The sequence below is a fragment of the Pterocles gutturalis genome, unplaced genomic scaffold (assembly GCF_000699245.1).
Source record: "Pterocles gutturalis isolate BGI_N339 unplaced genomic scaffold, ASM69924v1 scaffold23211, whole genome shotgun sequence".
In the NCBI taxonomy this organism is placed as follows: Eukaryota; Metazoa; Chordata; class Aves; order Pterocliformes; family Pteroclidae; genus Pterocles; species Pterocles gutturalis.
This window is the reverse complement of record NW_010106124.1, coordinates 1-14608: the sequence shown is the minus strand read 5'-3', so window position 1 is coordinate 14608 and position 14608 is coordinate 1. Positions and strand designations below refer to the sequence as shown.

Genomic DNA, 14608 nt, shown 5'->3' with positions numbered 1-14608 from the left:
TTAAACAAAAGTCAGGAAGCCTTCCTAATTGAGGGAACCGGCAACAGCTTAGCTCCAGTTTGCTGGATCCAGCGCTCCGTCATGAGACTCCAAGCCAAAATACGCCAGCAGCGCCTGTCTGGGTTCCCCAGGGCTGGGGCACAGGAAGCACCCATGGCCTCTGCACTGGAGGCTGCGGCAAGGCGTGCTCCCTGGGCAACCTTAAAAATACAACTTTCCTGGCACACTTGGCTCTTCCTGCTCATGTGATGCCTGTGAAACCAGTGTGACGATGCCCAGCGGGTGATCTTACAGAAAGGGGAGGTAGCATTTATTCATAAAATCGCTACAGAAGCTTATTTTACCTGCTCCTACTCCCACACTCAAAGACATGTGTGCCCCAGGCACCTGCCCAGGGCCGCCCACGCACAGCACGGAGGAGGAGTGGCTCCAGCGGCCGTGTCCTCCCTGTGTCTCCCCAGGTGCTTCTTGGCCAGCAGTGGCAAATTAATCTTTGATCAGATCATTCCTGCCCATGCGAGCCATTGCTGTTACTTTCCCAGTGCAGCAACAACAAATAAGGATCAGCAGGTGCCCTGCATTGTGCTGGCAATCACCCAATTGCCATTGCAGTGGGGTGAGGGCGAGCACAGGTACAAAACCCCATGGTGCAGGAACCTCTGCAACATGATAGCAATGGTAGAGGGAGCTTATTTGTGTTTATGCCTACTTATTTTCTACTGCATCTCTGAATGACCATTAGCCATCAACCACAGCAGCCCTACAGTGCAGTTCCTGACCTGCAGTCACCACCAGGTTCATGATTTCACTAAGATCAGAGCCCTGAATTTGTCACATTCACCATCTCCCTCAAGTCATAAAACTTCTCCTCTGCCACGCTTCAAAATTACTTTGCTCTTACTAGCTGCTATGAAGGAAGTTAACTCTGTCCCAGCTGAAACCAGGACACACACAAAGCAAGTGAAGGATGGTGGACACTCAGTGAACACGCCCCAGCTTCCTTCACCGCCTCACGCTTATCTTCTGCCCTGAAGCGGGGCTGCTTAAACCTCCTTTTTTTCCAGTGGCCAAGACATACCCTGACACGCTTTAAGGAAGGAAAATGGTGACTTGCGCAGCCCTTGGTTCAAAGCAGCACCGAGGCCTCGGTGTGGTCCAGGGGCCAGGCAGCTACCAAGTCTCCCACTGCACACACGGGGCATAGCAGACACAAGCAGATCCAGCAGAGAGAAACTAACTCCTACAGGCTTGCAGAGACACACTGGAAAACCACAATGTACCAATTCTTGGAGCTACCTGCAGAGAAAATGCACAGCCTCAGGCTCTCAACTGTTGGTGGGTTACACTCACGCAGCCAGACAGAGCCAAGCAGCTATTCCACCTGCAGCTGCAGGTACACAAACATGGGAACATGTAACACGCCAAGAGCAAAATCTGTAGTTTATAAACCACCTGAGCTGCATCACAGTTGTTTCAGCACATACAGGCCTGAAGTTATCAGCAGAAGAGCAATCCAGTGAATAAGCTTGCCATTTACAACAGGTACTGTGAAGAAACTACAATAAAACTTCCCTTTCCCTCACATTCGTAGAAGCAGTGGCCACTTGGGCATGCGGGCCCCTCTTGCCTCTCTGGCTGCTCTGGGGGGGTTTGTTCCAGCAGAAGGTATGCGCAAGTAGTGCTTTCTTTTAAACACCAATGGCCAAGAATGCTTGCTTTCCTGTCATCAGGGATCTCCCCAGAACAGGCTGAGATCTTCAGAGGGTGGACAAAGATATGGTTCTTGATCCCAAAAGTTTCGTTTTATATTTAACAAAATGAGCAACATAATGGCATGCGTTGGGGAGAGATGGTGATCGACTCTAGCACAACCACAGCTGGGGCCTTAAAAATATAATGTAAAAGGGAAGCTGCAGACACACAGTAATCAGCATTAATGTTTCCGTTATTGAGAACATTGTGGGAAAAATGAAATTCCAGTAAAAGCGGTGGTAAGATCACAAATTGATATTTTATGAGCAATTTTGAAAATACGTAAAAGAGACACTACAAGTAGTTTAATCAGTAAATCAATATAGCACAAGCTGCAAATGGGATGGTAGAATAAAAACAATAACAAGAAAAGATATTAAAACATTATTTAATCATAAAAGAAAATTACAGTATTCAGTAGTTTATTAAGGTGAGAATCTTTTTAGCACAACAGGAAAAGCACCATCAGATATTTAAAGTAATAGAGTTTCAAGGTGGAAAAAAAAAAGATCAGTTTTAAAATATTCCATGTATTTCAGCAGCTTTTCATCCTTCCCTGATGAGATATTATAATTGTGTTATGGTTTCAAAGCAAAATATGTTCAACACCAGAATAAGACCTTCTGACTCGTCTTGCTTACTTCAGTCTTCTCTAATCCGTGCTGCAGAGTGTATCTTTAACCTGCAAACGGATATGGTGGGACTCCTTTCACTCCTAGCCCAGTTATCTATTAAAAAAGAGAGGGGGGAAAAAAAAAAGTAAGTGTGTTAATTCACCACTATCAGACATTTTATTTTCTTTCACAAACAAACATGCTTTAATTTAGAAAAGGACTGTGTCCTCCAACTTGATATTTTGTATACAGCAGCTCTTCACAGACAGGAACCTCTTTTCTCTAAAGCTCGGTAGTCACAGGCCAGAGTCCATTCCCCAGAAGCCTCTTCTCAGATACTACTAAGCCTTAATTCTGCAGTTCACAATGTAGCCTTTGGTATGCATACGCATGGAAGAGCAGGGCTTTAAAACAAAAGCCAAGGTGATGAATTTTTAAAGAGATAATTTAGTTATAACTAACTAGAAAGTAAATAAAAAGCAGATGCTTTTATCCGCCACTGATTAAGACACAAGAAGTATTTACACATTCTTTCCACAATAAATAGAAAACTGGAACTGTGTTGGGAGGGGGAGCAGTAGAAAGATAAACAGAAAATTTGCAGTATCAGCATTGTTACAAATTTTAAACCCAAAAGTATTTTCACATCTCTGAATACATTTGACTTTCTCATCCTGCAACAGGAACTGAAAATACCAACAATAGCTTAACATATGGGACTAATGTTCTAACAGCCACCCTCTTCCTTCTTCCCACCACTACAACTGGTTTGCTACCTGAAAAATGCAGGAGGGAAAAAAATGGCATTCTAAAATGACAGGAAAAAGTATCATTCACCTTGAAAACCCCACCAGCCTGCGGTTGCCGTGAAAGCCACTCTTTATCCATCCCGTCACTGGCAGAAGTCACATACATTTCTGAATAATCCTTTCCTCCGAAACAGCAGGAAGTTGTCTTGTCAACAGGAAGTTTCACAGTCTGGAGTCTTTTTCCTGGAGAAAAAATGCATGCCATTTCCTGGTTGTCTACTTATGACATGAAATTTAAACAAATTATTGCAAATAACCGGCATGGAGCCAAGTGTGCCACAAAAGCAGGTACCAGGGCAGGGGGAGGTCCCATGGTGAGTTTCAGCATACTGATGAGCACCATGACAGGGAGAAACCAGACTTATGTAAGCCGTGTTGTTGATGATGCATCATTTGACAAGTTTCATTCTCAGTTATCACATACAAATCCCACCCTCGATGCCAGCCTGTCCTCTAATTAAATGCTAACAACCACGGCACAGACATCTGTATCAGAGCTCATCATCTAGGCTGACCGTGTGGTCAATGGAAATGGGATGCAATTCCTCCCCAAAATAGGTCACCAGAATCACGCCCTAGACCTGCTGACTTACCTACTTTTAACTACAAAGGAAGCCTGGAGCGAGCAGAACTCGTGCAGCTCTACTGAAGCGTACCTCGTGATACACCTCTGCTGCCTGCAGTTAAGGAAGATTAATTCCTAGAAGTTTTTCCTGAAATTTCAATAGCCTTTCAAATCAAGCTTGCATAGATTAGGGATCATGGGACATGTCTGAAGTTTACAAGAAACTAGTGCTACCATAAATATATTACACATTTTTAATACCAACAAATAGCAACTGTCCTGATGACAGTAGTAAACAGGTTGCCTCCAGCCTTAACCAGAAGGCTGTCAAGACACCTTACAGCAGGTTTTTCTAAAATTTCTCCTAATTCTGGTTAATAAGTACTTATACTCATCATGCCTACTTTACTTACCTACAATTGAATTTCTCTTTCTAGAAGTACGCTAAAGCACATGCGTGTCCTTACAAAATATGCAATTTCCCTTGTCCCTCATTTGCAGGTATAAAGGGCTTGGTCCCCTTTACAGTAACTAACTGTTTAGCCATGTGTTGAAATAGCAGGAGAGTAACTCTGATGTTGGGAACCTTACAAGGAGAAAGAAAAAGTGGAAAGTTTGGTCCATTTAAAACCTATGAGAAGTTTTTGGTCAACATCAATGTGGGGCACCATTTCCCAGGAGGTGCTTATCAAAGCAAGCACCTGTTTTCCCTTTTCTGTGCTCTAAAACCTTTTCCCTCACCCAACAAACTATGCTTTGGTCCCTTGCAGCACTGCAATGAACTGACAAAAGCACACATCAAATGAGTCCACCTGTACCACATCACTAAGCTGGGCACAGGGACAGGCATAGGTCAAAACAGTGACACATTAAGCTGTTGGTGCAGTCCTGGCACAATTTTCACCCACCTAGTTGGGTATGTTGCTCCCCAGAGACAGTCTGGGCTCTGCTTTGGTGTGGGAAGACAGCCTGGCTGTGCAAAATAAGCTACAATATGCCATATGATGCAGGACTAAAGGACATTCCCTCACTCATTTTACTTGCTAGTATAGATATAACCAGTACATCCAGAGAACTGGACTAAGAAAGATGAGCAGAATTGTCTTTGTTTCACCAAAAACCCTGACACAAGGGCTGGATACTTTCAAACTCTCTTTCAATCCCCCAAAAAATAAAGGAAAAAAGCAAGTGAGCGGCGGTGAAAGAGCCTCTTGTATGTAACAGCCTGGAAAGTTTGAGCACTCTTGGATTCTTGATGCTGTATAATAAATTTATTTGGCACACATTTGGACCCACAATGGCCAAATTAAAAATCAAAATCAAAGTAAAAAAAAATAATCAAAATCAGCGCAATGGCATTTAGGCTGTCAGAGATTATGTGCGTGTCAGGTTACTTGTTACTTCCCCGAGAAGAGCAGATTCTTCAAAATATCCAGAAAACTGGAAGAGAAGAAGTCCTGTCTGTTGCCTGGGAGCGACAAGTACCAATATGAGTCCCAAGACAACACTCCTGCCAACTGGCTCTAGGAGAACTTTGCGGTTATCCAGTCAGCTGGCAGTGGAAGGATTACAGGGCTACATGGTGGCTTACAAAATGCTCCCAAGGACACCCTAGAAATTGGCTGACACCAAGTCTCAGAGAAAATGAGTAGGGACGGCATCAAAAGGGAGAAAACATGCACTGTAGAAGATGCATGAGCACAGAGACAGGGGAAGAGACCTTGACTATACTTGCAGAGTGGTCTCAGCAGATAATGGCCCAGAAGACACTGTTTACAAAGCTAAAATAAGCAATGTCTTCCTAGAGATGCAAGAAAATCTGTGCCTAGATGCTCTGAAATCCACCTGAAGTAGTCATCTATGCTCGGTTTCTGTAGAAGAGAGAAACTTAGCAAATCTTTTAGATCCTGTACAAAGGCTATAAAATGCATTCATTAGGAAGAATGGGAAAATATTAATTCCTAATTAAAGTACATTATTGCATTAAACTAGTAGGTCACTCAGTGACTGGAAGATAAGACAAGACTTGGCAACGTACAAGTTAGACATCCCTTTCGAGCCCTTCGCAAATCCAGTGGGATCAGTTGTCACAGCCTTTCCCCATAGCACATCCTGAACCTAAAGGCAGCAGCTATCTAAGCTAAAGAAGCCTAGACCTGAAAAGCTGCTTCACCCTGAACCTCAAAACCTTCCCTTTTCTGGGTCATCTCCCTATAATAGTTACAATTCACTCAGAATTCAGCAAATTTCAGATTTTAAATATTACTTTAGATAGTGCAGAGAGGGCAGATAAGCAGGAGATATTAACGAAGACAGTGGCTGTTCCCGACATTGACACTTAACCTGTGAAACTTCCTGCTACTGCTTGCTGCCAGTGCTGGGAGTTTTACGTGGGCGAAGGGAGACAGAACAAGTTCACAGAAACTTGAAAATCCATTGGCAGTTACTGATACATCAAAATCACATCCTGCTCTAAAAGCCCCTGGGCTGAGCATAGTTGAAAGCTGGGAATGCACTAGGGTTATGCACTCTGCTTTATCTATTCTTACAGTCTCCCTAGGCATCTGCTTATGGACACTATTCCCATTAACTTTCCCTTAAGAAAACACCTCCAAAAGGGAGGAGGAAAGAGAAAACATGACAAAAAGCAAGAAGGGGAAGGCCAGAGAAGAAAAAGATAGAAACAGTGACCAGAGGGGGAAAAATGGCAAGAGTCCACTGATCCAGGAGGGCACTCAAAGGGCTGTCAGAGGTCGTCAAGAAGTGCTCTGCCCACCAAAGGGGGAGGATGTGGGATCAGAAACAGGTCCCAGAGCTGCTGGGATCTCCCAGCTGGAGCTTCCTCCTCCTGCAGTTGAGGTGCAGACTCTGCAGGACAGGAGGAAGTCCTGCAGGTTGGCAAGACCTTGGATGGGTACAAATCAAAAGGTGAGGTGAAAAGCATAGCCTGAACCTCAAGTAAGAGGTTCCAGCAGAGTCAGAAGAGAGGCAGTGGCCTGACCCATCTGGTGCACGCATATGCCAGGGTCTGCCGTGCACTGCAGAAGCAGCACGCGTCAAGGGACATTGGCATCCCTGAATCTGCAGCCCCGCAAAACACCAAAACTTCTGTTAGGGCTGGACATGGGTTCAAGAGACCCCAGATGCAACCCAGTGCAGTTGTTGTTCCTATGCTGCATGTCGTAAAGCTGTGCTGTCTGGTATCTGTCAAAATCACGCTCCCATTCTCACCAACTGGTCCCTTGCAGACAGTGTGGTTCAGTCTCTCTGAAGTGCTTCACAAGTGCTTTTTACCCAGACTAAACCATGCCTGGCAGACCACCAAAGTCCAAATGAGTGTAGCAACACATGACAGACTCAGACAATGGGCACACCCAAGATGTTACTGTGGGAATTATAAAGTGCTGTGGAATTCATTAAATATTTTTTATTATTTCAATTGCAAAAATTATCACATAAATAATTTTCAACAATAAAAAAATGTCGCTGGCATCAATGTCATGTGGGGCTTAACCTCAGTAGGCTGCCCAAAATAATACACCATGCTGAAGAAACAAGACAAAAAAAGAGATTAAGAAATCTTTGCCGTTTCATGGCTTATTCATTTTCTTCCACGTCATTTGTCTATAAGGTAAATGCCGATCTTAAGTTTGGAGGATGCATGAGGATGCCCACTCAAATGATTTGCAAATCTAACGTTAATCCCCTCAGCAGCTTTAAGTTTTTCAACACAACAGAGGCTGGGAACAAAGGAGACTTATTTACAAAGCTAACTTTTGTTAGCAGGGACATATAATTGCTTTAAAATAAAAAGTAATGTTTTAAAAAGAGCAGATATACCATTTCTGTGAGGGGAAAAAACCCACCTCTCATTCTTTGCTTTTGTTTCTTCAGATTTTGTGGGGTTTTGGGGTTTTTTTGTTTGGTTGTTTTTTGTTTGTTTTTGTCTTTTTCTTTTTTTTTTTTAACACAGAATTGTGGTCCACCCTTTGCAAGGACTTACCTGTCTCAGGGTCAAGACGAATCACTCTCCCACCATCATAACAAGCTACCCAGAGTTTGCCTTCTGTATCAATGCACATCCCATCAGGAATGCTTTCTTCTTTTTCCAGTCTGTATATACTCCTACGGTTGCCTGCAGGGTAGAAAAACCACAACAAGCCTAAGTAAGATAGTTGTTAAAATTTTTATCAGTCACAGCCCAGCAGAGTTATTCGTACTATTATTTTCAAAAGCTATGCTGAAGTCCTGAGTTCTTTGGTGTGAAAGAAATAGATCGCATCTGCTGCCTTGTTCGTTTCCCAAGACAGTTGTTTCTGAGCATGAAAGCCTGTAGATCTAGTTCCTATCCATTGAAAATATAATCCCTTTTTCTGGTGTTCTCTTCTAGTGCACAGCTCATGCTTCCTACTTACAATATTAAATGAATAACTGAATAAATTAATATTATATATATTCAGAAAATTAATTACTTGTTCTAAAAGCAGTTTGGATCATTTCCAGAATGGGTTGCTTCCAGTTGGAGAACTGGAGACTTTTCCAACAGATTGCTGGAACGTGCCAATAATCACTGTTCCAATACAAAACTGACCTCCAAACATATAAACTGAGAGTTTATACAAACACAGAGTTAGGAAAAGCATCAACTTCAAAGGCATACTGTCAACCTAAAAACAAACAGCTCTATCTGAACTTTTATCCACTGTTATTAAAGAAAATTAAAACCAACTTTCCAACATTGTTTATTTTATGCTCTTACAACTTCAATGTTTCTCATATGTAGCAATATTTTTAATGAGTTTCTTTTGTGCTCCTGGGGGTTGCTGGTTTGCCCGCAGAAAGAGAGCGAGCAAGCACTGGTGAGAAAGAACCACCCTATTTCCTAAAGAAAAATTCAATTGTAAGCTATAGCAGAGCAACATCAAGACAAGATGCTATACCTAAAATTACTTTTAAATTCAAGGTCTTACAACTAAATATCAACTCGACTGGGTTCTTTCAAAGAAAAATACTGCAGTCCATGTACTCAAAAGCAAATTATTTCTCCAAATCACATTAATTTTTTTTTTTTGCCCAAGCTTGTAGAAGCCCTTAAGGGGTTGTTTTGTTTTAAATAAATGAAGGAAGGAGTTACTGCTTTCCAGTTGTTGCTTAGCTCTGTCTGCAGAATCTTCATTTAAGAGTTTATATTTTAAAAAAATAAAATGGAGTGAAAAAAATCTAGAGAAGCTAGCAGAGGCTTTCCACAAGACTATAAGCTTTCTGTTACCTTGCCTATGCTGTCAGTAATAAGAAACAGAATGCAGACACAGAAACCTAGGCATACAAGAAAAACTTTCCCCTTTTTACACAGGAAGATCAGATACACATTGTGTTTAGTAACTGTAACCCAGATTACTACTCAAACTCTGCCACACAATTTAAATACTTTATAATATTACCAACAGCCTCTGACTAGTCTGAGCCAGAAGCCTACACAGGTGCAGATGAACGTTAATATGGGTTCTGTTGTTTTGTTCTAATGAAGTTTCTGAAGAAGCGCTCCCAAAGCTCTGATCATCTCTCCATAATAACCAGAATGGAAACAAACATCACCATCTTTAGCCACGAACAATTATTTCAGAATACAACAATTCATACCAATTTTTCCAGTTTGGAGGTCATAATCAAAGGCATCCACAGAGTAGGTCAAGCTGTCAATGTAAAAGAAGGTTTTATGATCCAGCGACCAGTCCAGCCCATTAGAAATGTCCACCTGATCAAAGTGCTTCACTACTGAGTGGTCGGAGAAGAGTGTGTACAGAGAGCCCTGGTGCCTTTCCAGCACGGCAGGTCGAATCTCTTCAGCCATCGTACCTGTGCAGAGCCAAAGGGGAGAAAGCAGGTTCAGACTGACTACGTTTGGTGGCAGCCCCTCGCTGGGATGACGACCACACCACCAACGTAGAAGGGAGCAGTGCAGGGGCTGCAGAAATTCAGGGAAGAAACCAAGTTAAAAGCAAAAGAGAAAGGTAGAATTCAAAAGTGCTTGCTTTTATCAGAAGATGACAAAACACAGCCTTTGGGGTTCTTTCATTGAACCGTGGCAGGAATGGTGTGCAGCATGATTTCTGCAAAACATTTTATTCACTCATTCAAATGTTAAGAAAGGTGTGGTCAGCATTTAACTTCCCACAAATCTTAACGTCTTGTAGAGCAGAGAGACTGGAAAAAAAATTCCTCCTCCCTCAGAATGTGTCTTACTAAAGCCTCTTCAAAAACAAATCTCATCACTGTGGCTGGAAGTTGGCAGCTGAGACTAGCTCTTGAGAGGCTGGGTAAAAGCAAGTTAAGGTAAGCCTGGGGACCCAACTACAGGGCAGATGCACAGAATGGTGTTTCAAAAACCAGGAAGACAGGATCACGGGATGGCTGAGGCTGGAGGGCACTTCTGGAGATCACCTGGGCCCACCTCCTGCTCAGAGCAGGGTCAGCCACCACGGGTTGCTCAGGGCAGTGGTTGCGTCTTGAGTATCTCCATGGAAGGGGATCCCACAGCCTCTCTGGACAACCTGCTCCACTGTTTGATCATCCTCAGTAAGAGTTTTCTTACATTTAAGCAGAATTTCCAGAATTTTGGTTTGTAACCATTGCCTCTGGTCCTGTCGCCGAGCACCAATGAGCAGAGCCTGGCTCCATCTTCTTTACTGTCCCCCACTCGGGTACTTATACACACAGATAAGATCCCCCTGAGCCTTCTCCTCTCCAGGCTGAACAGTCACTGTTTTAGAAACACCATCTGTAAATTCTGATTTATGAAGAACAAACCCCACGATATCATAAATTTCTTGCTGGAAAAGTATTTTCTGTTGGCCCCCTGCCAGTATCCAAAACAAGCACGCCAACAGGGAGGAGACAAGGCCAGCGTCTTAAACTAGGCAAGCTTTGAATAGTGGGGCTCTTTTTAAAAAAATAGTTCTGATTAGATGGTGTCCAGGTGATACAATCAGATTTGTAAATGGGATTAAACTCTGCCTAAAGACAACAACACAAAAAAATCCCCACCATTTGACTATGAACGAACATTTGCCGCATCTACAACTGATCACTGCATGTTGTCATCACAAACTAAGGGAGCAGCAGAAAGAAGGAACTGCCTGCAGCATACCTGCAAAATACCTCCCTGCAGGATCTACTTTCCCATCATTGAATCGGTTGTTTGGTTTATCCTTGTCAACATGAGTAATGGTGGTTACCAGCTGCTCTTTCCATTTCAAAGCAGCAAACCTGGTTCCCAGGGTGATGACGTAATCCCCAGATTTCCGGAGAGCCACGGAGCTCACAGGAGCATCTAGAAACAGAGTGAAATGGAAAAAAGGTATGTGCTATGGAGAGACATTTCTTTTCTACCCACTTTAGATGTGCGAGCAGTCACACCAAACTCAGTGATACCACAGGCAAGAGAAACAACCTGTTTTCTACCAACAAAACTGATGTTTAAATACATAGAAATAGATCCTTTCACAAAAAAAAAAAAAAAAAAAAGGCATACTTAACACACACAGAAAATGGCTACAAAGATAATCACCTGTTTGGGACATATAAACTCAGGGAACATGAGTATGACCATGGCTTCATTACCAGCACCTGGTTCTGCTAGGTGCTTTAACAGAACATAAAAAGGGGGACAGATACAGGCACATATTTTTTATGACGCGTTACTGTGTGGGTTCCCCTCTCCCCAAAGGAAAAATTAATTGCAGAAGAGCTCTGTAGCAACTGTGTTTGTTTAGCCCAGCTCCTGCATAAATCATCCCTGCATGGCCATTTAGTCACAACTCATGGAGATAGAGAGTATCTCTGCACTGGGACAGGTCACACTGGGCAGGAGAGCCACCCCTCTGCATCACACTCTGCCATGCAGTTCAGACATGCCTCCAGCAGCACAAAAAACACACCAAGGAGTAGCAGAGCTTTCCAAGAGTTAAAGCAAAATAGAAAATTAGTAAATGCTCCATGGTTAGTTTATACTTATTTGAGCTATTATGCTGCAAAACCTCAATTGCAGGTTATTATAAAGGAATTACAAAAAAACAAAACAAAACAAAACAAAAAAACCCACCACCAAAACCAAACCAAACAGATAAATGACTATGAAGATAACACTTCTGTAAAAGCCAGGCACAATATAAAGAATAATAGAATAATAGCTTTAAACAGGGCAATGGTATCTGGGATAGTATTTAACAGACAAGACTTAGGAACATGCATAGGACTAAGAGACAACTTTCTAATTTAAAAATAAAACATTTACTGTATTTATAGCTTTGGAGAGTTACAATTAGGTAATATTTTCACAAACACTTGCAACTACCACCAGCCACTACTGTTGCCAAGAGGAGCTGCTCCTTTCTGGCTGCTTGTGCTTGTCTCACGGCACTCCCAGCTTTTGCAGCCCCAGCAGCGACACCACTGTGCTAGAAATCCAAATGCCATCTGTCCCCAACACCCAAGATGCACACCTGATTTCAAGCTCAACTCAAGCAACACCTTCACCTAGAGACGTGTGACCGCACTGCTGAGGCTGCTGGTGGTCTGGGCTCGTGTATATACCCTGGGCCAGTGGGTGACACTTTTCCTTCCCGTGACAGCACAGAGAGAGTCCCCTCAGCCGTGCCTGGCACCCGCCAAAGGAACTCATTGTGTTGCTCTTCTGATTGCCAGCAACCACGCCAACCAGAGTGCTTTTCTGCCTGCACCAGCAGCAGGGCCTTCATCAGCAGAGTGTGGGAACACAACTCTCCATTTGCATTCCCTGCAAAACACCTGGGGCCGTGGCCCACAGGAGCCCATCCACCCAGGCAGCCCCCTAGGGCCTCTCTCCCACCCTGGGGGGAGATCAGTCCCCAGACACAGCAGCCTGTGTACCCCTGCCTGCCTGTCCCCCCAGTGCCCCTACAGCCACAAGAGCGGCCCCATACCTTCCGAACAGAGCACCCCAAGAGAAAGGCATTTATCAGGCTAGAGAGACGGATGCAGCCACCCTGCTCTTCACTGCACACATACAGCAGGAGCGAGTGTCTCAGTCCGCAGCCATCCCCATCCCCAAGGGCTTTGTTAAACAACATCCACAGGAACTGATTTATATGCAGCACCATTTTATGCCAAACAGAAAACTGACCATAAGGTCTCCCCCCCTATAGTTATGCATGTAGTGGTGTTTTCCCTGGGGAGCTGAAACGGGCATTTGAAGTCATTGCTAAGTGTGGGGTTGTCATAATTCTCTATAAGCTTCAGTAATGGGTAATTTCTCACTCAGTTTCCACTTTGGACAACAACCCGCTATTTTAATCACATACCACTCTTCGGCTGTTCCGGGTGGTTTTTTTGCCTTTTGATCATGGTGTTCCCAAAGGCACAGCTATTAATTATAACCATTTTATTACTAATTTGAGGAAACAAAACAAAGTTGTGTTTGGTTTTTTGGGCTTTGTTGTTTTTTTTTTTTTCTTTAAAAAAGTAGCTACTTCAGCCACTATCCTTTCTACATCTCCACAGAGGCCACATGCAAAACATTGTATCTATGAGAGTAGGTCCAAACTGGGGGGGAGGGAGGAAGAAGCACACTCCCTTGGTTAAGGTAAGAGGAAATAAGTTTGGGAAGCAATGTTTCCAAAATTAGCATCGGGCCTTCTCTCATCTTAAAACTGGTAACTACAGTAATTGGAAGGGCAGATCAGCCCAGATCAATTTACTATGAATAACGGAACAGCTCATGGGTGGGCAAAAGTAAGTGATTTTCACCAAGTGTTACTGAACATGAGAGAGTAATAAATATGAGTACTTCAACTGCTTAAGGAGCTGTCTTTAGACAGACAAATGTTTACATTATCACATCCAGAAGTAAATCTGCAACTCTTACTTTATAAGAGATAGCACATCCCTTCCTCTCTGGAATAAATACTTAAACCATCAAGACTCTAGCTGGTGACACTGTTACCTTAAAAAAATATAATCATAGAATCATAGAATGGTTAAGAGTTGGAAAGGACCTTAAAGATCATTGAGTTCCAACCCCACTGCCATGGGCAGGGACACCTTCCACTAGATCAGGTTGCTCAAAGCAATCATCTTAAATCACTATGGTAAATCTGCTTCCCATAAATAATGTATTATGGGCATTGCTCATTCAAATCAGTAACAAAAATCTCACAGATATCAACAGCAAAAATTTACCTCTAGGACAAAGAGGGAACAAAAGAGAGTTATGAACAACTTATAGGAAAGAGAAGTAGATCAAATGTCACCCAATACCACAAAATCATACTAAAAGCTCTCAGGACTAAGTCTGGCTGGTATCCAGTGGCTGCGCATAGCACAAGCCCCAGTGTCTTCCTTGGCCTGGAAAAATCAGCTTTTAGGGAAAACTCTCCAGAAGATGAGCACCAAGCAGCTGTTTGAGGGACATAGCCCCCACCCCTACAGGAGCCCACGGTCAGCAGGGACGCAGCACCCCACAGGGCTCAGAAGTCCAAGCCGAGGAGTTATTCCAGCTGCTCCTTACCCACGGAGACGGTCTGCGCCTGCCCGCCGCGGGCGCTCCAGCGGCACACCTTCCTGCCCGTGATGTCCACGAACACCAGCGCGCCCTCCTGCTCGTCCCCCACCGCCAACTCCCCGAGCCGGCAGGACTCGCTGGTGATGCACTCGATCTTAACGGACGACATTCCTGTAGGAAAAATCATTTCACGTTGTACGTCCGTCTGTCAAGAGCAAACGCGTATAAAAACCCACCCCCGGGTCGTTTGTGCCCGCGGCCGGTTGGGAGACGCGTTTCCGCTCCCGAAGGGTTTTACCTGTGAAGCGCACTGAGCAACGGCGCTTATTTG

At 43.6% G+C, this 14608-nt stretch overlaps 1 protein-coding gene across 2 annotated transcripts; it reads right to left on the bottom strand.

Annotated features, from left to right (window-relative positions):
* Positions 1 to 2263: 2263 nt before the first annotated feature.
* LOC104459272 (regucalcin) lies at positions 2264 to 14446 on the bottom strand. Of its 2 annotated transcripts, XM_010087679.1 has the most exons (6): positions 14284 to 14446; positions 10888 to 11070; positions 9381 to 9596; positions 7744 to 7875; positions 3204 to 3358; positions 2264 to 2480 (listed from the first exon to the last, which is right to left on the bottom strand). In XM_010087679.1, exons 1-6 carry the CDS (start codon positions 14444 to 14446, stop codon positions 2430 to 2432), a joined length of 900 nt encoding a protein of 299 aa, XP_010085981.1. In that variant the 3' UTR covers positions 2264 to 2429. The 2 variants fall into 2 exon arrangements, with proteins under 2 accessions (XP_010085981.1, XP_010085982.1); XM_010087680.1 differs by lacking the exon at positions 9381 to 9596 and having other exon boundaries at positions 2430 to 2480.
* Positions 14447 to 14608: the final 162 nt, after the last annotated feature.